The sequence below is a fragment of the Rhinatrema bivittatum genome, chromosome 2 (genome assembly GCF_901001135.1).
Source record: "Rhinatrema bivittatum chromosome 2, aRhiBiv1.1, whole genome shotgun sequence".
NCBI lineage: Eukaryota > Metazoa > Chordata > Amphibia > Gymnophiona > Rhinatrematidae > Rhinatrema > Rhinatrema bivittatum.
The window spans coordinates 306,462,889-306,487,652 of record NC_042616.1 but is presented as its reverse complement, the minus strand read 5'-3'; the positions used below and the strand labels follow the sequence as shown (position 1 = coordinate 306,487,652).

The 24,764-nt window shown below is 47.7% G+C and overlaps 1 protein-coding gene across 2 annotated transcripts in view; it reads left to right on the top strand.

The window, feature by feature from the left end:
* KIF15 (kinesin family member 15) overlaps window positions 1-24,764 on the top strand; it is a 428,798-nt gene that overhangs the window by 272,218 nt on the left and 131,816 nt on the right. For both annotated transcript variants that reach the window (XM_029589694.1, XM_029589695.1), the window contains exon 23: window positions 7,474-7,552. In XM_029589694.1, the coding sequence (XP_029445554.1) occupies window positions 7,474-7,552 (79 nt within the window). The remainder of the gene's footprint in view (window positions 1-7,473; window positions 7,553-24,764) is intronic.

The window sequence follows — 24,764 nt, the reverse complement described above, 5'->3', positions numbered from 1 at the left end:
TTGGGTTTTATTTAATCTTGTTTAATTCTAGTCCCAGTTGCCCTGCCTCCCTGGGGAGTTGAGAGGTCCTGAGGGGACTACCCTCCCCAGGTTGAGGCCGCTGCTAGGGTTGAGGACCCGGCTGGACTAGTAGCAGCGTCAGGGGTGACACCGGGGAGCCCGGTTCACTCACCCCTGCAGGACATAGGGCTTTTCAGCACCTGGGACAGCGTTTTTTCTTATTTTAAAAAAAAAAAAAAAAAAAAAAAGTGTTTTTACTTTTGTTTTCAGTCGGCTCTCCGTTCCCTGGCGTTGCGCTCCGTTCCGCTCGAGGGGGGGCGTCTTCGGCAGGGGGGAGGTCGCCGATTTTCGCCGCGTTGAATTTCTGTGTTTATTCGGCGTCCCTCAGTGCTTTTCGGCGCGTCTTTGGTTTCCCGCGGTTTTTTGCAGGGCCGCGCGGCTCGCAGTGCAGGGCCTGCGACTCGGCGCGCGCGCGTCTCTCCCGGGACGGGCTTTGCTCGGCCTGCGTCCCGGGAGACGAGGGATCGTCGGCGGCTCCTCGGGGGGCCCGTTCCCGGGTCGCGCGATCGCCGTCGCAAGGGGGGGGTCCCCCTGATAGGCCTCCTGACCCGTTCCTGGTCAGCGCGGGAATGGCGGCCATTTTGTCTACCGGCCGGGTAGCTTCGCGGGAAACGGTGGGGGCCTCGGTTTTACCTCCTACGCTTTCCCCGCAGCGGGGTGCAGCGGTGGAGGTCCCTTCAGAGGGGCCCCAGTCCCGGGGGCATTCGGAAAGCGACGCAACGGATTCGGGCAAGTTTTCTGAAGATTTGGCGCTTTTGCTGCGCCGTTATAAGCGCAGCAAGCGCAGACGGGGGGACGCCTCGCGTTCAAGGGTCCACCGGTCCCCGCCGCAGAAGAAGATGGCAAGGAGGGTGGCGAAGACCACCCAGAGAGCGGCCTGGGGCAAACGGCTTCCCCGAGGGGTGCCGCAGAACTCGGATTCCGAAGATACCTCCGGGGCGGACACAGAGGCCTCCGAGGAGCCCCTGCCTGGGGCCGGGACGGCAGCAGCAGATGGCTCGGCGCAGCCCAGTACAGGTAAAGGAGCGCAGGCCGTCGACGGGGATGACCCCAAGGTGGTGCGTCTGTTCCGCAGAGAGGAACTGTCGCCACTCATTCCGGCCATTCTCCAGGAGCTGGGGATTGAGGCTCCTCCGGTGGTGGTCCGCCAGGAGGCAAATATGGATCCTGTTCTGATTGGGTTCACAGGGCCGGCGGTCGTTTTTCATTTTTTCGTCCACGGATATCCTCTTCAAGGAATGGGATACTCCGGAGTTAGGTCTGAAGGTCAGCAAGGCCATGGACAAACTTTACCCTTTGCCGGAGGACGCGCTAGAGCTCCTCCGACTCCCAAAGGTGGATTCGGCAGTGTCAGCTGTCACGAAGAGGTCTACCATCCCGGTCACGGGAGCGACAGCCCTCCGGGATATTCAAGACCGTACGTTGGAGGTTCAACTCAAAATATTTTTGAGGTTTCTGCCCTAGGGGTGCGTGCCGCCAGTTGCACAAATTTTGCTATGCGTGCTAGTCTGCGCTGGACTCAAGTCCTGCAGGCGAATGCGGGTCTCTCTTCAGAGGAGGCTTCCCAAGCTGACAGATTGGAGGCGGCCATTGCCTATGGCGCGGATGCATTCCATGATCTTTTGCGCACCTCAGCTAGGTCCATGGTGGCAGCGGTGTCGGCACGTCGTCTCCTTTGGCTGCGCAATTGGGCAGCGGATGGCTCTTCCAAGGCTCACCTCGGGGCTTTTGCCTTTTAAGGGGACATTGCTGTTCGGCAAGGAGTTGGACGATTTGATGGTTTACCTGGGGGAGAACCGAGCGTTTAAGCTGCCGGAGGATAGGACCCGGTCGAGATTTTCCTTTTCAGGCAGAGCCCGGTTCAGGGGGCCCAGGAAGTCTAGGCCACAAAGATCCTCTGGACCCTAGGCCGTCTTCCTCTCGGTACACCCAGTGGCAGCAGTCCTTTCGGGGCAAACGTTTTGGCCGGCAAGGAGGGGCCCCGTCGGGTGCGGGGTCCAAGCCTTCGCAATGAAGTTCGGCCAGCCCATCCCTCGTCGCGTCCTCGGCACGCTGTTCCAAACGTGGGGACGCGTCTATCCTTATTCCTCGAGGAATGGGCCAGCGTGACATCGGATCAATGGGTCCTCGACGTGATAAAACATGGCTACGAGTTAGATTTGGCTCGCATCCCAACGGACAAATTCCTGGTCTCACCCTGCAAGGATCCCAAGAAGAAGGCGGCGGTGCTAGATACCATCCAAAGACTAGAAAGACTGGGAGCCATCTCGCCGGTTCCGGCCACTCAGTACGGCAAGGGCCGGTACTCCATTTACTTCTTAGTCCCCAAGAGAGACGGCACTTTCCGCCCAATTCTGGATCTGAAAGGAGTCAACAGATGCCTTCGAGTCCCTCACTTCAAAATGGAGACCCTTCGGTCAGTGATCGCGTCAGTGCGTCCCGGCGAATTCCTGGCGTCCCTAGATCTCACAGAAGCATACCTTCATGTGGAAATTCAACCAGCGTTTCAGCGGTTTCTGAGGTTTGGCATTCTGGGCAGGCACTTCCAGTTCCGGGCGCTTCCGTTCGGCCTGGCGACAGCGCCTCGGACATTCACGAAAGTGATGGTGGTCGTGGCGGCGCAGTTGCGGCGGGAAGGCCTGCTGGTTCACCCTTACCTCGACGATTGGCTGAGCCGGGCGAAGTCTCAGAGTCTGTGTCGGCAGGCGGTGGCCAGGGTGTTACAGCTCTTGCAGTCCCTGGGCTGGGTGGTCAACTTCAACAAGAGTTATCTCGAACCCTCTCAGTCCTTGGAATATCTTGGAGCCCTGTTCGACACGTAGCGAGGCAGTGTGATTCTCTCGCAGGACCGGATATGCAAACTGCAGTCTCAGGTGCTACGTTTTTTGTCGCTACACCGGCCACGAGTCTGCGATTACCTGACGGTTCTGGGGTCTATGGCATCCAAGCTGGCGTTAGTCCCTTGGGCGTTCGCTCATCTATGGCCGCTGCAGTCCTCATTGCTTTCCCGCTGGAAACCGGTTTCCGAGGATTTCTATCTACCTCTACCTCTCGAGGGGCAGGCGTGATCCAGCCTGAGCTGGAAGTCGGTTCAGGGTCTGTGGTCAGAGTCGCAGACCCGGTGGTCTATCAACCGGCTGGAGACCAGAGCGGTCCGTCTGGCGCTGCAAGCTTTTCTACCCCTCATGCGCGGACAGGCGGTCCGGGTATGGTCGGACAACGCTACCACCATGGCTTACATCAATCGCCAGGGAGGGACAAGAAGTCCTCTAGTGGCGGAGGAGGCGCGGCTCTTGATACTCTGGGCAGAACGGCATCTCAGCCATCTCGTGGCTTCCCACGTAGTGGGAATCGACAACGTCCAGGCGGATTTTCTCAGTCGTCACCGCTTGGATCCCGGAGAGTGGGAGTTGGCGGACGAGGCGTTTCTCTTCATTCGCCGGACTTGGGGAATGCCCCACATGGATCTGATGGCCACCTGGCACGACGCGAAGGCTCCGCGATTTTACAGTCGACGTCGCGAAAGGGGAGCAGAAGGAGTCGACGCGTTGGTGCTTCCCTGGCCGGTGGATGTGCTTCTCTATGTGTTCCCACCGTGGCCCATGATCGGAAAGATCCTACGGCGCATAGAATTGCATCCATCCAATGTGATCATGGTGGCGCCGGAGTGGCCACGCCGTCCGTGGTTTGCGGACCTGGTCCAGCTGTCAGTGGCCGCACCCCTTCGTCTACAGGGATTCCCGGGGTTCCTTCGTCAAGGCCCCGTCTGTTTGGAGGATGTGGCTCACTTTTGTCTCGCAGCATGGTTTTTGAGAGGTATCGGTTGAAGAGAAAAGGCTATTCGGATGCGGTCGTTGCTACGTTGCTGAGATCCAGAAAACAGTCTACGTCCCTAGCTTATGTTCGGGTCTGGGTAGTTTTTGAGGAATGGTGCATGGAGTGGGGCCTAGACCCCACTTCCGCTTCTATTCCCGATATTCTGGCTTTTTTTCCAGGCGGGGCTCGCCGAAGGTTTAGCGTGTAATTCCCTTCGGGTTCAAGTGGCGGCGCTTGGCTGTTTGCGTGGTAAGGTCCGGGGGATCTCTCTGGCTCTCCACCCGGATATCTCCCACTTTCTTAGGGGGGCTAAGCACCTCCGTCCTCCGTTGCGGCCCCCTTGCCCGTCTTGGAACCTCAACTGGGTACTCTCAGCCTTATGCTCAGTGCCGTTTTGAGCCCCTGAAACGTTCTACGCTCAAGGATTTCACCTTGAAGACCGTATTCCTAGTGGCGATTGCATCGGCCCGTCGTGTTTTCAGAATTACAGGCGTTGTCCTGTAGGGAGACCTTCTTGCGCATCTCCGATTCGGTGGTCTCCTTGCGGACGGTTACCTCCTTCCTTCCTAAGGTCGTGTCGTCGTTCCATTTGAATCAGTCAATTGAACTTCCCGCTTTCTCGGTTGCGGAGTCTTCGGACCCGAAAACAAAAGACTTGAGAAAACTAGATGTGCGGAGGTCCCGGCTTCGCTATCTGGAGGTTACTAATCCGTTTCGGGTGACGGATCATCTGTTTGTGTTAACTTCGGGTCCAAAGAAAGGTGCTGCGGCGTCCCGCACGACAATTGCCCTTTGGCTCAAGGAAGCCATTGGTTCTGCGTACATTCTGCGCGGAAAATCGCCGCCGGTGGGTCTTCGGGCTCATTCGACACGCTTTGCAGGGCGGATACCTGGAAGTCGTTGCATACCTTCATTAAACATTGCCGGTTGGATGTTCAGGCTACTGAAGCTGGGGGTTTTGGAGAGAGGGTACTCCGAGCGGGACTCTCTGCTTCCCACCCTCGGTAAGTTAGCTCTGGTACATCCCAGGTGTCCTGGACTGATCCTGGTACGTACAGGGAAAGGAAAATTAGTTTCTTACCTGATAATTTTCGTTCCTGTAGTACCAAGGATCAGTCCAGGATCCCGCCCGCAGTGTTGCGTTATTGTAACGGAGAGTCCGCTCATTATTGTGTTTTTCAGTACGCTGATCCATTCGCTCTCCCGGTTGGGGAGTCTGGTTCCTGTAGGGGTGTTGGTTTTCTTTTCCCTACCAAGTTGTATGGTTAGCTATGGTTGCCTTTTGGCTTTTGTCTACTTTGACATTACGTATGACTGAGGGGCTGTGACTGGCACAGGGGCATATATGCTCCGCCCACAAGTTTTAGTCTGTCTCCATCTACTGGTGCGGAGTCACAACCCAGGTGTCCTGGACTGATCCTTGGTACTACAGGAACGAAAATTATCAGGTAAGAAACTAATTTTCCTTTATAGCAAAGAGATGTATTTTCATCCAGTGGCTGGCAGAAACTGTGCCTACAATGGGTATGTGGAAAGGCTAAGTCTGTGGATCCTCTAGCTGCAAAGTCCAAAACAAAATTTATGGATATTTGGTCCCCTATGCTCCACATGGTACCCAAAAGTTGAGCAAATTTATTTAAAATAGGATGATGACCCTGCCAAAGAATTAGTTAACGGAAGACCATGCATAGAAAGATGTACTAAAGACTTGCTCATGTTCTTGTTTTGCACTAAACTTGCTGAGTGTAACTGTACTAAACAATCTGGTTGTCAAGATCAAGGGTAGAAGGGAGGGTGGGGGAAGGGATAATGATGATGAGATTGAATGATTCCTAGTTTCTTTAATTCATTGATGTACATATGTTGTATCTTTGTAAAAACCCAAAAGACAGGTCAGAACAGTACACTGTTAACCCGCGATTGGACCCGCTAGCTTTACCCCTTATTCAGTAAGGGGTAATAGCGCGTCGAAAACAGGCGTCCTACTCCCCCCCCCCCCCCCCCCCCCCGAACCTAATAGCGCCCGCAACATGCAAATGCATGTTGATGGCCCTATTAGGTATTCCCGCGCGATTCAGTAAGTAAAATGTGCAGCCAAGCCGCACATTTTACTTTAAGAAATTAGCGCCTACCCACTGCTGGCGCCGGGGAAGTGGACAGAAAAGCAGTTTTTACTGCTTTTCTGTGCACCCTCCGACTTAATATCATGGTGATATTAAGTCGGAGGTCCCGAAAGTTTAAAAAAAAAGAAAAATTTGAAATAGGCTCACGGGTTGAAAACTGGATGCTCAATTTTGCCGGCGTCCGGTTTCCGAACCCGTGGCTGTCAGCGGGCTCGAGAACAAACGCCGGCAAAATTGAGCGTCGGCTGTCAAACCCGCTGACAGCCGCCGCTCCTGTCCGAAAAGAGGCGCTAGGGATGTGCTAGTGTCCTTAGCGCCTCTTTTTACCGCCTGCCCCAATATAAATAAATTACTGTATCACGCGCACAGGAGAGTGGGCGCTTTCTCGCGATTTTTACTGTATCGGCCCTATTGAGATTACACACAAAAAAAGCCCTGGTCTCGTTCTGTTTACTCAAATGTCTCCCGAAAATTGTCTGCTTTTCACATCAATCAAGTCATTCTTATTAACATTTTTCTCAAAGCCTCATGCCCACAGGGATGAGGGCCCTTCATACGTTGTACTATAAGAGGGCTATAGCTTATTAGCTACAAAAGACTCAACTTCATCCCAGGTTTTTGTCTCCTATAACTCCAACAGGATGGGGAAAGCAGTAGCTAAATGTACTCTGGCTGATCTCCAGATCACAGAGCTAGTCATAGCCCATCAATTGCAGGCCATGGTGGCCGCAATGGCTCATTTCATAACTGTCCCTATCAAAGCATCTGTGCACACCTTCAAATCCCACTGCTATCTTGGCAATCTTTTAAGGAGCAACAATAAATTTGGATAAGTAGTTTTGAGTAACCTATTCTCCCAGTAATCCACTCTCCATGGAGGAATCTGGTTGCTTAATCATTAAATACCCTGCAGTGCAACCCTCAGCTTGGGATTCCTATATGTCATGGCTAATTCAGACCTGCTTGTTGATGGAGAAAACAAGTTTGCTTCTCGTAAACAAGATTTTCTGTAGACAGCAGGATGAATTAGCTATGCTTTATATCTGCCTTCCTTCCTGGAGAGTCAACTACTTAGCTAAAGGTACCCTACAATTACTTGAGAAGCTCACGAGGCAGTAGTTGGGCAGGACCTCTTGCACATGCTGTGCCATTGGATGATGATGCTCACATGGCATAGCTAATTCATTCTGTCTATGGAGAGCACTTTTTTAAGGAAGTGCCAGTTATAAAGCATGGGTAGAAATAAGACAATATAATTTTGATGTTGTCTTATGAAATTACAGATTACCTTTACAATGGTATCACTTTACATTTAGGGAAAGTTACTGGCTATAACAGCATGTTAAGTGATTTTTCACCAGCAAATTCCTTGACAAGTTAAGTTTTATATAATTCTAGTTCATTTATTTTTTTCTGCAATTTTTGTGCAGAAAGGTGTTCTTAAGAGTTTTATTTATTTATTTATTTATTTTAGGGAACTTCTGAAAGTCCTTGATGAGAATATGCTGCTAAAGAAGCAGATTTCTGAGTTGATGGCACGCTGTGAGCAACAGGTATATCATGAATATTAAAATATTTCTGGATTTCCAATGTTCAAATACCAAGAATTGTTTTTCTTAATTCTACAGTAGCAAGGGTTTTAGACCTTGTCCATTTTGATACCATAGATCGAAATTTGATATGTAACTAGAAGTATTGGCGTTTTCATAAAAAGCTCAAATATATGAGTAGGGATTTTTTGCTTTTGGGGAGAAATGATTAGTGGCAAAATTACCATTGTTCGTATTCATTTTGGGTGGTGGCAGTGTAAGGTGCATCTTTGTGAGCCACTATGTATAATACTTTGTGCAGTGTTGGTTATGCTGATTGTACTATATATCACCTGGTTACAACTGCCCTTACTCCTACTCCTCCTACTCCATGAATAAGTACATAAATCAGCTACAAAAGTGGGTGATGTCATCTGATGTAATCTGAAGAACGAAAAAGTGCTCTGAGCTCAGAAAGACCAAGAAGGTCTTTCGGAGCAGGCTTCAGGGTTTCCATGCAGCCACCATAGTGTAAGTATCCGGTGTCTATTTTCTTCTGCTCTTGACATAAGAATGTAAAATTTAACTTTATAAACCACTCGTGATTTTTCAGTATATGTTTTATTTTTTCAGTTTTCCTCTAGTTCATTTCTTTTTTCCAAGTCTCAAAAACAAATTTTTCTTATCCAGCTAGACTAATCCAGACATGTAGTTGTATACTGTCCTATCATCAGGTAAAGAGAATCACAAACTTTTTCCCCAGTTACCTAATCGCTGGTATATAGGATAGTGCAGCGCAGGCAATTGTCAATATTCTGTCTCTAGCATATGTTAGCACATACTAGACTTGTGCAGCAGGATTCCCAGCTCCCAGACTTAGTCCTACAGCCTTACTTGTCGCTTGTTGCTATTTTGCTACTCGGGCAACAGTCTTTGCTGGTCCACCCTAGTTGAGCAGGATCCGGCTCCTTGAGCAACAATTCTTGTAACTATTTATTTCCTTAGTTGAGCGAGGTTTGAGCCAGGCTTGAAGGTTTTGTTTTCTGGGTTGAGCAAACCCAGTTGGCTCCCAGGATCTCTGCATGTTCTGGTTCAGCCTAGAGGGTAGTGGGCTAGCCCAGGAGCGATCTATTGTGTGAGCATCTCCTCTCTGGGGGTTTGCCCCTGCAGCTTCCCTACCCCTTCTCTCTTCTATTTCTCTTGCCTTTGAAGTTAGGCTCTTGATAAAGTTTTGAAAATTTTTTAAAAATGGTAGAAAGCTGTGGCAGAAGAGGCTAGGCTGACTGGTGGCCAGTCTGGTGTTTGCATTTAGATGGCAGTCAGCTGGAGGTCTTAGGCTGGCACTCGGGCAGGGTTCCATCTTTGCCTCTAGTGCTTTGGGGGCTTCCAACTCTCACACTTCTTTCTTCTGGTGAGGTTGAGTACTTGTAGGCCCGCTTACAACCAGCATGTCAGAGCAGGATCACTAGTGCAGGGGCTGCGGAAGTTGAGTATGCCATATGGTTGGCTCCTATGACCTCGTGTGATGGGAGAAACAGTTCTACCATGGGGAAGACGGTCAAGGGACTCCACATCTTCTCCAAGATGGGAAAGGCAATAGTGCTAGAGCTACAAACAAGGGAGAGTTCCTCATCCGCTTCCTCTACCTTTGAGGTCCACATGGCAGGGAAAGCTGCCATTTTGGTTTCTCCTCATCGCCTGTTCTCACCCACAGTGCTGCTTGATATTTTGGCCCTGGGGGCTATCAAGTTTTGTTCTGAGAAGGAGAGGTAGAACAGGAATTACTCTGGGCTTCCTACTTGCCTTTTCAAGGTGTGTGTTTTTCTCCAGAATGTTTTCTAGATTTTTGTACCAGGCCACCTATGTAATGCAGAAGCCTGGTGGGGAAGAGGCCCAAGAAACACTGAATGGGAGAGCTATCCCAGTTCTCCCTTCTCAGAGGTGTTAGTACCTAAGCACCCCAAATTGTCGAGAGGCATTGGAATTTTGTGTGGCGGTCCTCTCTGAGGACTCCCTGGATTCTGGGGCAGACGAGGAGCCTAGAGGCAGCCAGTCTTCTGACATCCTTGGAGGAAAGGGGTTCTCCTCTAAAAGGATTCCTCTTGTCATCTCCTTATTCAAAAAGGATAAGGTAATTTTTGGATTCCTTTGAGGAAGTGCTTGTAAGAGATCTGTCCTGCAGGGAACCCACACTCAATCAAAGGCATTTCTCCTTCATAAGGCATTGAAGGGAATGGTTCTGTCACAATGAGAGTCCCCTGAAGGGGGGACTTAAGGTTGTGAAGAACATGAACAAGCTGTATCCGCTACCAAGGGAGATCAGAGATTGAAATTAGAAACTGTAAAATGTATGATGTATTAATAAACTATATTGCATTCAACATCATATGCACAAGCTGAAAACTATTTTTATCAAGATATTTTGGCGAGAATGTGGTACCTCATATGTCAATTGAGCTTCTCAATATTATCAGAGAATGCTCACAACGGGTATATCAAACTTGCACAAGTACTATTCACCAGTACGTTTGATAGCTGTTTGACTGAATCAACCTTGATTTTAATCATTGGTATCCACATTCTGTGATTTGCATTTTTTCTTTTTTATATACTTTTTATATTTTAAGAGACAAGACACTTATCATTTGCGTAGCGTAGGTGGTGACAGCTTTTTAGCAACACCAGCCTGACCCGACACGATACGTGTTCGTAGGCTTCTTCAGGGGTAAGACGTTTTTGCAGTGTATTTATAAAGTCTGTCCCATTGCATTACGCTGTAGCATGATCTCAGCTTTACTGAAAGCAGGATCAGAGAGCATCTTCAGATGCTGCAAGTCAGTACCCTTCAGGCACAACGTGTAGCAGGTGGCATGGCTCTCAAGGATCCTCTGATAGGATGACTGAGTCACTCCTGAAGCACTCATTCACCTCCATATCCTTGGCAGTTCAAATCTCCATTTGTAGGGGATATGTGGCTCGGTATTGTGCTGGGTTCAACAGCACCCAGAAAGTCAGGAAGTGATTCAGTTAGAATTGGGGGTCGCCTTTATGGCTGATACATGGTATTAAATTATAAGGTTCCCCTTAGGTCGATTTCCTTTGCCAATGCAGCCAGGAGGATTTTAGCATCAAGGCTAGTCTTAGCAAGCTTCCTTTGAGATTTATGCTTGCAGTCTGTGGTTCCAGTACTCCGAGGCTTAGGGTCAGAGCCGGTATTTATTTAATCTATTTAAAAACATTTATATTATGCACCAATATCATCCGCTTGGTGGTGCAGAAAAAGGACAGTTCCTACCAACCCATGCTCGTTCTGAAAGGATTCATCAAATGCCTTCTGGTATCCCGTTTTCCATATGGAAGCACTTAACTCAATTATGGCAGAGAGGCAAGGCAGGTTCCTATTGTTTCTGGAGCTCTCTGAGGCTTTTTTTATATTCTCATCAGGGAAGATCATCAAAGGTTTCTTCACTTTTACATTCTAGGAAAACATTTTTGGTTCAGAACTTTCCCTACAGTCTGGCCACAGAACCAAGGTTGATGATGGTGGTTTCAGTCTTCCTGTACAAATAGGGGATCATGATTCATCAGTACCTGGATGATTGGCTGATAAGAGCCAAGTTGTTTCAGAATGGCCAGTTATAAAGGTCCTGGAAGTCTTGAGTACTGTCCGCCTAACTGAGCGGTGAGCCAGGCACATAACATAGTTGTGCGCACAGCGGCGCGTGCATCTCCGTAAGCGCACAGACTGGCCTGCACGCATATCTTCGCAGCCTGCATGCACAGCCTCTGCGCACCCAGAGCACATATGTAAGCCTCCCGGTGCGCGCATATAAATGCACAGACCGGGTTTGAAAGCCTCTACGCGCACAATCCATGGCACTACCGGCCAAGAAAGCCAAAACACAAGCACTCTGCCCAGCCTGCCACATAAGAGCTGCACTACCACCCTGTGCCTACAGTGCGAGACGGCTCTGGGAGAACCAGGGCAAGGTTTCCCCCCCGCCCCCCCAGCCAGTACAGGAATCCGCATCCACTGATAATACCCCGGTCCTCTCTATCCCCAGCTCGGCCCTCCAGACGGGGCTCTCGGGGAACGCTGCTGGGTTCAATATAGACCCAGGAACCTTTTTTTTAAAGGTCTGCAAACCTTCATCCAGGCGCAATCGGCACCACCGATGCCACAGCCTCCACTAGAGGACCCTAACCTCCCAGGCCCTTCTCAACCTCCCAGAGATTTGCCTCCTCCAGACAAAAGCCTAACCTTAGGCGACACGGACACCTCGGAGGAAGACCAAGACTCCCTCCAGGAACGGAACCATAACGAACCATGATGCGTTTCTTCTCCAGAGACGAACTACCAGACCTCGTGTCCGGGAGTCTGAGGGAGCTGGCCATCCCAGACACAAGCGCCTCAGCGGAGCCAAAGATGAACCCTCTTCTGGTCGGGCTTCGTCAGGCCTCACGCCATTTCCCATTGCTGCAAGCCGATCTACCTGGAATGGAATGCCCCGGAGGCCAGTTTCAAGGGAGGATGGGCCCTAGAAGCCCTATACCCACTGGAACCCTCAGCCAAAGATCTCCTGGGGTTCCCCAAAGTGGACGCCTTGATCTGCGCAGTCACAAAGCGCACCACCATTCCAGTCGAAGGAGGGGCGGCACTCAAGGATGCCCAAGACAGACGTCAGGAGTTCATCCTTAAACAGTCATTTGAGGCAGCAGCTATGTCACTGCAAATCGCTGCCTGCTGTGCCGTGGTGACACACGCATGCTTGTCACAGGCCAGGACCACAACCACTCCCGTTAAAACATTAGAACCAGCAATATCCTTCCTCACGGATGCGATCTGGTGCGCACTTCAGCCAGGGGAATCTCATCCTTCGGGCTGAAGGCAACTCTGGCTCCAAAGCTGGTCAGCCAACGCGACGTCCAAGATGAAACTCACGAGAATGCCGTTTAAAGGAACCCGCCTGTTCGGCAGCGAACTGGAGAAGTTAGCCGACAAATGGGGCGAATCTCCAGTACCTTGGTTACCGGAGGACAAGAGCAAGAGAAGCCAACGCTCCTCCCCCCAGACATCCAGGGGCGGAGGATCACAGCGTTTCAGCCCGTATAAGAATACATACCAAGCACCTCACCCCGCAGGCAGGGGCCAGTCCTTTCGGAACAAACACAACAAGAGGGGAGCTGGCTCAGGTCCAGGCCCCAGTCACACCCCACAATGAGAATCAACAGACCCATCCACAGGAAGAAGCCATAGGGGGCAGGCTTGCCCGATTCTACCAAAGATGGGTCAAGATAACATCAGACAAGTGGGTCCTAACCATCATTCGAGATGGATGCTTTCTGGACTTCCACAGCATCTCTCTAGACAAATTTGTGAAATCTCCCTGCCATTCCCCCGCCAAGAGGATGGCAGTGGAAACCACACTAACCAAATTGCTCGCCTTAAAGGCTATAACACCAGTGCCCACGCACCAGTGAAATACTGGACACTATTCCATCTATTTTATCGTCCCCAAAAAAGAGGGAACGTACCGGCCCATACTGGACCTCAAGTCAGTCAACCGCTACCTGAGGGTACCATACTTCCTCATGGAAACCCTACGATCGGTCATAATGGCGGTACAGCCGGGAGAATTTCTGCCTTCCCTGGACCTTTCAGAAGCCTATCTGCACATCCCGATCCATCACGATCATCGGTGCTTTCTATGCTTCGCGATCCTGGACCATCACTACCAGTTCCGAGCGCTACCCTTCGGGCTAGCTACAGCCCCTCGGACATTCACCAAAATCATGGTCGTAGTGGCAGTGACACTGAGGAAAGAAGGAATCCTCGTTCACCCATATCTGAACGATTGGCTGATCAGGGCAAAATCCCCAGAGGAAAGTCATCAGATGACTACCAGAGTCAAGAACCTCCTGGAGAACCTCAGATGGGTCGTCAATGCAACCAAGAGCTATCTGCAGCCCTCCCAATCTCTGGAATACCTGGGAGGCTGGATCGATACCCAACAGGACAAGGTCATTCTTCCCCCTACAAGGAGAAGGAAATTGATGGACCAGTTGAGAAAACTGTTGAACGGTGCTTGCCCGACGGTATGGGACTACCTACAAGTCCTCTAACATGACATCAACCCTAGAAGTCGTACCATGGGCAAGGGCCCACGTGCGACCACTACAACGCTCCCTACTGTCACGATGGAACCTGATGTCCCAGGACTACAGTCTGCCTCCAGTTGCCAGCGGAGGTTCGAACCCAGCTCCTATGGTGGCTACAAGACCATCTGAGCAAGGGAGTAAGACTATCCCCATTGACCTGGCTCTCACTCACAGAGGGTGGGGAGCCCAGGGGCAATGGGACAAGAAAGAGTCAGGATTAAACATCAACCGACTGGTAGCCCGGGCAGTCAGACTAGTCTGCCTACGATTCAGACACAGACTCTGAGGAGAAGCTGTCAGTCATGTCAGACAACGCCACAACAGTGGCCTACATCAACCGCCAGGGAGGAATCAGAAGCCAACAGGTGTCCATGGAGATAGACCCCCTAATGACATGGGCGGAAGCAAACCTGCAAGGGATCTCAGCCGCCCAAATCGCGGGAAAAGACAACGTCACTGCGGATTACCAAGTCTAGACCCAGGGGAATGGAGGCTGTCATCCAGTCTTCCAGTTGATGATAGACCGCTAACCCCAGCCATGGACCTTCTGGCAACCCGGTCCAACGCCCAAGTTCCCAAGTTCTTCAGTGGCAGACGAGACCCTCAGTCCCAGGGGATCGACAACCTCGTCCAAAACTGGCACAGGAAGACCTGCTGTATGCCTTTCCTCCATGGCCACTACTGGGCGGGATCATCCGCAAGATAGAACACCACAGGGGGCTAGTACTTCTAGTGGCCCCGGACTGGCCAAGAAGGCCGTGGTACGCAGACATGCAAAGACTTCTGGTGGGGAACCCACTGTCTTCCTCCACACAAGGACCTGCTCTAACAAGGACCGATCCTCCTCTCTTACGGTCTGGCCATTGAGAGGACTCGCCTGAAGAAGAGCGGATACTCGAGGGCAGTAATTGTCACCTTGCTCTGAGCATGCAAGTTTTCCACATCCTTAACATATATATGAATATGGAGAATATTCGAAGCCTGGTGTGAAGACCGTGACATCCTTCCGCGGACAGTCAAAATTCCCATGATCCTGGAATTCCTGCAGGACAGCCTGAAGAACTCCAAGGTTCAACTGGCCATGCTGGTCTGCTTCAGAGCCAAAGTGGACGGCATCAGTCTATCTTCCCATCCAGACGTCTCCCGCTTCCTGAGAGGGGACAAGCAAATCTGACCACCATTAAAGTGGTCTGTACCCCTATGGAATCTGAATCTAGTACTCGACTTCCTAGCAGGAGCTTCCTTCAAACCTACACGTGGTGTGTCCCTACGGCTCCTGACCTTGAAGACTGCATTCCTAGTGGCAATATGTTCAGCCTGTCGCATCTCAGAACTTGGAGCGCTATCTTGCCGGGAACCGTTCCTCATATTCACACTGGGATCCATACAGCTGCGCACTGTCCCCTCCTTCCTTCCAAAGTTGGTTTCTCATTTCCATCTAAACCAAATCATCTCGCTGCCATCTCCAGACAAGAATAAGGACTCGGAAGACTCATGCCGCCTATGCCATCTTAACATCGGCAGACTCCTAAACCACTACCTGGAAAGACGGACCACCTATTCGTCCTTCACAGCAGGAAGAAACAAGGGGAAGCTGCCTTGTGAGCAACCATAGCCCGCTGGATGAAAGAAGTAATCAAGGCGGCCTACCTAGAGCAGGCAAGCCTCCACCTCTACAAGTCAAGGCCCATTCCACAAGGACCCAGGCTGTGTCCTGGGCAGAAACCAAGATGCTGTCACCCGCTGAGATCTGTCGGGCGGCGACTTGGTCCTCCATTCACACCTTCTCGAGGTTCTACCGCCTGGATGTTCAGGCCAGGGAGGACACAGCATTCTCTAGGGCAGTACTAAGTGGTCCACGGGCAGCCTCCCACCCGGATTGGGAGTAGCTTTTGTACATCCCATTGGTTATGAGTCCATCTGCTACACGCTAGGAAATGGAGAAATTACTTACCTGATAATTTTGTTTTCCTTAGTGTAGACTGCTGCCTCATAATATGGAAACCTCGGGTGACAGTCCCCGAGAGCAAGACAAGCACGGGTAAGCAACGCTTTACCTCTAGTTAGGACTCCCATAGTTACCGGGTGTCTGCATTTCTTGGTTGAGTGCACTGGCGGTCTCCAGCTAAATTTCACGTCAACCAGTTCGTTAATCAAGTTATTCAAACACACATATATCCACAATTGCTTTTCGAGGAGAATACTGAAGAGCAGAGCTTCCTGTAGGGGTATATGTAGTGCTGACATCAGATTGAATTCTGACTCCATCTCCAACTGCTATCAGGAGCACACTATACCCATTGGTCCTGAGTCCATCTGTCTACACTAAGGAAAACAAAATTATCAGGTAAGTAATTTCTCCAATCTTAACAATCACAGCACTTTTCACAGACAAGCAAGTGAAACAGAGCTCATGCATAGGTCACATGACTTTTGCCAAAGTAAAGGATCATTCCAGATCTATCTTAAAGCTTTGCAGATATGCATAGTAGTTTTCTGTGGGTTGTGCATCTTTATTTTACGTTACCTTGAAGATATTTCCCAGGCCCACAGTTTTTGCTTCATAGGCTATAATTCAGCATTTCTTTTCACTCTGCAGCTCTTCCTCCAACTGAGTCTCTTCCTCTTTCCCAGTGGTAAACTAGTTACGTTTTGACATTTTCAAGTTTCATTTTTCATATGGTGCTGCCACTCACATTACAAAAAAAAATAGTTCTACATCATGAACTTGTTTTCAATGCTAACAGCCCAGTCATACATTTTGGGGGATTATTTATTAATGTTTGGTTTATTTTTCTCTTGGTCACCTCATTCCTATGAATTTCTTCTCTTTGATTTTTTTGTTGACAATTTTCTTCATGTTCAAGAAGCAAGCCATTGTCTTCAAAAGGTACCCAAGGTGCTTGCAAATGATGTCCTTTATGAATCAAGTTGAGTGCTACAAAGTTTTGGACACAGGCCATGTCATTGTAAACTTCCATTCCAAGATGTCACCAAGACTATTTCAGGCCCAGCAGGAGAGGTTCCATGTCTACCTAGCCAGTACAAGAAAATCCAGTTCAGAGTTAGCCTCAGATCCTAAAGAAAGTCAAAATTGCAGACCAAAGCTGCTTTTGTCCTCTGCTGCTTTGATACCTGGGACTGAGAATAGGTTTAGAAGGTGGAACAAATCCCACTCCAGTTCCTCGAGGCACCTCAATGGCTTGAAAGACTCAGCTTTGGAGTTGAAGCCGGCAAGTGGAGGCTTCAGCATGTTGGAATTCCTTGTCCATACATAGCTATGAGAACTCAAATGTGACTGAGGTTGCCCATCCTCTGAAGTAGCCATACCTGGAGTTTTCCCCAGCCTCCTGCTCTGAGCCCAAGCTGCACCGGTTGTTTGAGGCCTACTCCAGTCTGGTATCAAGTGTTTCGATATAAGGTGATTTGGAATTAGCCTCTCAGATGTACCAAATTGCATGTTTCAGTTACTCTGTCAATAGGTGAATAGAATGACCCACTGGGCAAGTCTGTGCCGTATCCAGGTCAGTATTTTTAACTTGCAGTCTGCAGTGAGGGTGGAGTTGGCTTCCTCTGTATGAGTAGTTCTTTTAGATGATTTTCCAGACTGATTTATGTGACATCAGTACCTACTGTACTCAGATATGTGGATAAGTGCAAGGTGATGCATATAGGGAAAAATAACCCATGCTATAATTACACAATGTTGGGTTCCATATTAGGTGCTACAACCCAAGAAAGAGATCTAGGCGTCATAGTGGATAACACATTGAAATCGTCTGTTCAGTGTGCTGCGGCAGTCAAAAAAAGCAAACAGAATGTTGAGAATTATTAGAAAGGGAATGATGAATAAAACGGGAAATGTCATAATGCCTCTGTATCGCTCCATGGTGAGACCGCACCTTGAATACTGTGTACAATTCTGGTCGCCGCATCTCAAAAAAGATATAATTGCGATGGAGAAGGTACAGAGAATGGCTACCAAAATAAGGGGAATGGAACAGCTCCCCTATGAGGAAAGACTAAAGAGGTTAGGACTTTTCAGCTTGGAGAAGAGACGACTGAGGGGGGATATGATAGAGGTGTTTAAAATCATGAGAGGTCTAGAACGGGTAGATGTGAATCGGTTATTTACTCTTTCGGATAGTAGAAAGACTAGGGGGCACTCCATGAAGTTAGCATGGGGCACATTTAAAACTAATCGGAGAAAGTTCTTTTTTACTCAATGCACAATTAAACTCTGGAATTTGTTGCCAGAGGATGTGGTTAGTGCAGTTAGTATAGCTGTGTTTATAAAAGGATTGGATAAGTTCTTGGAGGAGAAGTCCATTACCTGCTATTAAGTTCACTTAGAGAATAGCCACTGCCATTAGCAATGGTTACATGGAATAGACTTAGTTTTTGGGTACTTGCCACGTTCTTACGGCCTGGATTGGCCACTGTTGGAAACAGGATGCTAGGCTTGATGGACCCTTGGTCTGACCCAGTATGGCATTTTCTTATGTTCTTATGTTCTCAAATGTCTTCCCCTTTTTTTTTTTGTATTTGAAAACTATCTTTAGCTAGGGAGTTCCCTGTGGCTCTGTTGCACCTGTTATCAGTGAAAAATAAATTAATGTATTTACTTGTAATGACTGTTTTGATGATAGCAGTGCTATGAGCCATATATCCCACCTGTTTTTCTTCAAAGCTTGGCTAGCCACTAAACTTAGCCACTGCAATTCAGGTGGCATGTGGGAAAACTACTGGCCATACCTGCAAAGATTCTAAGGAAGCTCTGAAACTCTTTGCATCAGCTAAGTCACATGACCAGTATGTGTTGCTGCTTGTGGTGCTTTCATCAAAATACTTGTTATAGGTAAGCAGTTCCACTTTCATACCAACTAAAAACTAGTCTCCTTCCAATTACATTATTCTGAAGATGTAAACTTAGATTTTGAAGACTGTAAGCATTTGTATTTATTGTAAGAATTTGTATTTATTATTTAGCTATTTACATTGATCTGTTACCACTTGGTCCTGTTCTCTCCTTTACCTCAAGTTCTAAGTTCCTACAAAGTTAGCCTTGTTATTTTATACCCACTTGTTTGATGTAATTTTCCAATATTGGTTCTGTGTAAACCGAAGTGGTATGTACTAGTACATGAACTCCGGTATATAAAAGCCTTTAATTAAATAAATAAATAAATAAATAAATAAATAAATAAATTTGCTGCCTTTTCCTTACCCTGCCCCCTTGCTTCTCCAAAGAGAACCAGAAATTTCTGCTATTGACATTCCAATCTGTAAAAATGTCTTTATTCTAGATCTTAAAAATCCAAATAGATACACTTTGAGATCTATGAGAATTTGCTTGTAATTCTGTACAAATAAGGTTTTTTTTAAATGAGGTGGTTTCACTATGGAGCACTGCCACTGTTTTCTATTTATAAGGCCAATGCAAAAAGCTGATGGTTAAAACTGATGAAATTCAGCACAGTGTTTAATGCACAAGTTAGTTTTGGTTTTTTTTTTTAAACTTCTGATGCAGAAAGAAAAGCTAATTCATCAGAAGTTAAAATGTGCGTAAACTAGAAAATTTGCACAGAAAAGCACGTTTATATACAGTAAACATAGCTTATCCAAAAAATCGCAATTTCCAGGCATAAAAAAAAAAACTTATGTGCACAAAATTACTTTCTGCACAGAAAACATTTTATGCATGTAAAATGAGTTATGTGCAGAAAAAATGTTCTTGGTGCAGAAAGTGTTTTTAAAGGCATATTGCATAAATCATATTTTATATGTGGAAAGCATGCTTTTTGTGCACAAACATGTTTTCTATGCATAAAATCCCAACTACAGGTCCCAGCACCGGAACTCCAGCTTCTGTCCATAGACTGACACTAGCACCAAAAACTTAACTCTCTCTCAGTCTAGAAGTTAAGTTTGAGGCACTAAGAAAACAGGAGGTAAGCCAGTGCATCTCTTTGCTTGGGGTGTTAATACCTAATAAGGAAAAAACATACACTGGCTAAAAATCAAAATGACTTCCCCAAATAAGCAATATTTATTTAACATTTTCTATACCGACCTTCATGAAAAGATTCATATCAAACCAGTTTACATGGAACTTAGGGACTAACTAAATAACCATATAACAAGAAGGCCAAAGCACAGTTACATATAAAAAGGAGATTGAACTTGGGGGCTAGAGTAGCCAGGAAGTAGAAGGACAGCAAAAACTATATATGTATATATATGTATATACTGGGACTGGTCCGAGAGTCTAGTCAGTTGGGCTGAGTCTGGTTGATAAATATGTTAACATTTTAGAAATTAGGGGAATGCTTGGAGGAAAAGCCAGGTCTTAAGTTTTCTTCGGAAGGTTGGAAGGCAGGATTCCAATCTTAGGTCATTCGGCAAGTTGTTCCAAATGACGGGGCCCGCTGTGGAGAATGCACGTTCTTTGGAAGTTAGGCGTGTGGATTTAGTTGGTGGGACTTGTAGGGTTCCTTTATATGCTTCTCTGATGGGTCTTGCGGATGAGTAGAGTTTGAATGGGATCTGAAGGTCTAGTGGTAGTTGATTATGGATGATTTTGTAGATTATGGTGAGTGCCTTGTGCAAGATTCTGTATTTTATTGGCAGCCAGTGCAGGTTTCGGAGTATGGGAGTGATGTGAGCTCCCCGGTTAGTATTGGTTAAGATTCTAGCTGCTGCGTTCTGGAGCATCTGTAGTGGTTTGGTGGCGGAGGTGGGGAGCCCCAAGAGGGGAGAGTGTTGCAATAGGTAGTTTTAGAGAACAGCGTTGACTGGAGGACAGTTCTGAAGTCCTCGAAATGAAGAAGGGGTTTGAGTCTTTTCAGAACTTGAAGCTTATAGAAACAGTCCTTAGTGATATTGTTGATTGATTTCTTTAAATTCAGATGGTTATCAAGGATTACTCCTAAGTCTCTTACTTGAGTGGTCTGGGATTTGGGGAATGTCTGATCTGTGCGAGCCGAGTGGTCGGGGGAGATAAGGATTATTGTCTTGGCTTATTGAGAACCAGGTTCAGGCTGGTGAGGAGGCTGTTAATGGACTTAAGGCAGTTTTCCCAGTAGGTAAGCATTTTTGGAAGGGATTCTTTGATAGGGATCAAGATCTGAACGTCATATGCGTAGAGGTAGTGTATTAAGTTTAGGTTTGTGAGCAGCTGATAGAGGGGCAGTAGGTAGATATTGAAGAGGGTGGGGGATAGAGCAGAGCCTTGGGGGATGCCTAGAGTTGATTTGAATTTTGGGGATTCTTTGGTATTGATTCTAACCTTGAAGCTTCTGTTGTTGAGGAAGGAGTTGAACCATCTGAGGGTGTATCCTGATAATCCGATGTCTGAGAGGCGATTTAGAAGGATGGCGTGGTTCATGGCAGAGATGTCTAGGAGAACAAGCAGGAAAGAAAGCCCTTTGTCTAGGCCCATCAGGATGTGGTATTATAAACTGCTTTGGTCAGCATTTAATGTTGGTAAAACGGTATATAAAAACATTAAATAAATAAATAATAAATAAATGTGGTCTGATACGGAGATGAGGAGGGTTTCAGTACTGGATGATTTACGGAAGCCGTATTGGGAAGGGTATAGGATTTTGTGTTCCTCCAAGTAGTCTGAGAGCTGTGTGTTCACCACTTTCTCTGTGAGTTTCGCTAGAAAAAGGAGGTTGGAAATTGGAGAGTTCTTTTGTGTCCAGATTGGGTTTCTTCAAGAGGGGTTTGAGGGACACCGTTTTTAGCTCATCCGGGTAGATTCCTTGGGCTAGGGAGCAGTTTATGATGTTAGCCAGTGATCTGGAGATAGTGCCCGGGATGAGGAGCAGAAGTTTAGTTGGGATGTGGTCCGACGGATGGCTGGATGGTTTCAACTTCTTGAGAGTGGATTCAATCTCCAGAGGGGTAGTGGGCTCGAAGGAGTCGAGAGTGGCTCCAGGGTAAGATGTAGTGTTGGAGTTTAGGGTGGGGGGGATTGAGTTAGAGGGGAGACGCGCCAGTGTGTTTGCAATTTTATCCTGAAAGAAGAGTGCTAGCTCATTTGCTTTGGATTGAGCCTGGTCGTCTGGGATGGTAGGGGCAGAGGGTTTTGTGAGTTGGGATACATAGGAGAACAGGGCCCTGGCATCATATTGTATATCATGAATTCTGCTGGCATAAAAGTATTTTTTTTTTGTCTGTAAAAGAGAGATCTTGTAGAGATGGAGGGTGCGTTTATAATCGGATAGTGTTGTGGTATTGGGGGTCTTACGCCATGTGCCTTCCTTGTGTCTGAGGTCTTGCTTCATCCGTTTAAGTTCTGGTGAGAACCAGGGTTGTTTCCTTTTTTGTGTCCAATTGATAATTTTCATCGCTTTGGGGCAAAGTTTATTGGCTATTGACTCCGTGATATTGCGCCAGGATAGAAGGGCTGAGTTGGGGTTGGAGATATCCAGGTTAGGGAGTTCCTTGGATAGATATTCACTGAGAATGTTGAAGGCACATGGTTTCCTGAAGTGGATGGTAGAATGAGGTTGAGGCTGAATAGGGTTTCCTTGAGTTGTGAGGGTAGTAGATATCAGGGAATGGTCAGACCAGGGGACGGGGGTGCAGTCTGGAACGTTATTGTATAATAGGTTTGAGTTTATGAAGATGAGGTCGAGCGTGTGTACTACTTTATGGGTGGGTTTATTGATAATTTGTTCAAAGCCCATAGCCCGGAGACTGGTGAGGAAGATTTCACAATTGGGAGAGAGCGGTGAGGCGTCAACATGCAGATTGAAGTCCCCCCAGTATCATAGCTGGTGAATCTGTGTTGATGTGTTTGGCAATGTTTTTTATGAGGGGGGAGGCATCGGTGTCCAGTAATCCTGGCGGAGCGTATACTAGAAGAATTTGAATATGTTTTGACTTGAACAGACCTAGTTCCAGTTTTTTGGAGGAGGACTTGACTGGCTGCTGGCTGAGATTGTTCTTTTTTGGTGGCTAGGAGCAGACCGCCTCCTCTTTTTTTGTCTTGGGATTGAGAAAAAGTCATAGAGGTGTATCGGTAATTGGTTTAGCAGGGGAGTGTTGGAACTTTTTAACCAGGTTTCCGTGATAGCACAGACATCTGGTTTGGAGTCCAGCAGATAATTGTTAAGGATGTGGGTTTTCTTTGTAAGGGACTGAGTGTTTAAGAGGATTAGAGAGAATATGGTGAGGGGTGAAATCATGATTGGGATGAGTGATCTCGTAGTATGGCTCGGGGTTCGTTGTGAAAGCTTCGAGTGGTGGGTGTGATGATAAATGATAGGGATGGGGTAGGTTTGCATAGTGCCTTCTCGGATGGTATAGAAAAGGAGGGTTGTTGTGTGTAAGAGCTGTAGATAGTGGTCTTTGAGTCGGTCTTAGAGATGACTGCTGGTGATTGGATGGGAGAGTTGGGAATTGCTTGTGTGTAGGGAGCTGTCTGAGAGAGTTGAATGTTTTTTTTGTCTGTTGTGGTTGTCTGGAGTCTGAGCGGGAGCGGTAAGGTGCTTGTGCTGGAACACTAGGAGCAGGTTGGGTATTGAGAGGGTGTCTTTATGATGAAGTGTAGGTTGAGCATGTTGATGGTTGCTTGAGAGAGTTGAGTATATGTCGGTCTGGCAGATGCTGGCAAATGAGATGCTGATAGATGCTGGCAAAGGCTGGTGGATGCTGGCAGAAGCTGGCCGCGCTGGATGAGTGCGGCAAAGACTGGAAGACTGCTGGAAGACTGGATGAAAGCTGGATGCGGGTAGATGCTGGATGAGTGCTGGGTGAGGTTGGCTGAATGGTGGATGCTGGCAGAAGCTGGCTGAGCTGGATGAGCCTGGCCAAATGGTGAATGCTGGCAGAAGCTGGCCGAGCTGGATGAGTGCGGCAAAGACTTGGAAGACTGCTGGATGAAAGCTGGATGTGGGTAGATGATGGTAGATGCTGGCGAATGCTGGATGAGTGCTGGTGGATGCTGGCAGAAGGTGGCAGAGCTGGATGAGTGCGGCTAGGACTGGCAGACTGCTGGATGAATGCTGGCCGAAACTGGAAGAGGCTGGATGAAAAGATGGAAGCTGGACAATGCTGGGTGAAGGCTCGGATGAAGTAGTGTAAGGGAGTGGTGGCAGGCGAGGGGGCCTCTGTCCTGGGGGCGCACTAAGGGGCAGGCCCCTTAGGTCGCGCTCCTTCGGGCGCACGACGCAGCAGGAGTCGCTGCAGATTTTAAAGGGTCCTCAGTCGGCTCCTGATAGGCCGGCTGAGGTAGCAGGGGCGCGGCAAGACTTACCACTGGGTTCCTGCCTTCTCGTTTGCCTCAGGATTTTTTTTTTTGTTTTCCAAATTTGCTGCTTGCTCTGCACGGCTCACCCCCGAGGGTGAGCCTGACTGGGGCCCAAGTTTTACCTCGAAAATGAGGTTGCTTCAGTGGAACAATTCCAAATATAATAAACTTAGTGAGAACTAATATTCACTCCATTCTCCATCATTGAAAAGAAGTCCTACACAAATCTTACATTGGCATCCACTTCACAAAGAGAAGTAATCAAAGCATCACACCGAGACACCATGTCACAAAAGATCGCTGAAACATCAAGGCTCGTCAAAAGGCAAGTCTGGGCCCCAGGGCGAAACTTGGACCCCAGTCGAGATTTTTTCATATGAAGATTGAGACTCTGAGAATGGAATTGTCCCTTGGAGATTAGTTGCTGTACATGAGGAAGTTCAAGTTGGAAGTAGTATCATTTTAAATAAGTTCTTATGAACTGTGAATACAATTGGGAAGTTATGTTTTCCTGAGTTATATTTTTGTGTTTTTATAGATGATTGTGTGTATGAGTTGGTGAGTACTCTAGTATGTATGTGTGATCGTTTTTTCTTCATTTGTATGACATTTACTGCTAAAATATTTTTGCATATGAGTATGTATTGTGTAAAATTTATGCATAAGATAGATGCAAGTTAACATGTATGTAATGTGTATGTACAAGACATGTAAGTCAATCTGTATTAAAACTGGTATATGTTTGAATACAATGCTGTTTTAAAGATGTGTGTTAGGGATCATTTAAAATTGATTATATGCTTACCCCTATTT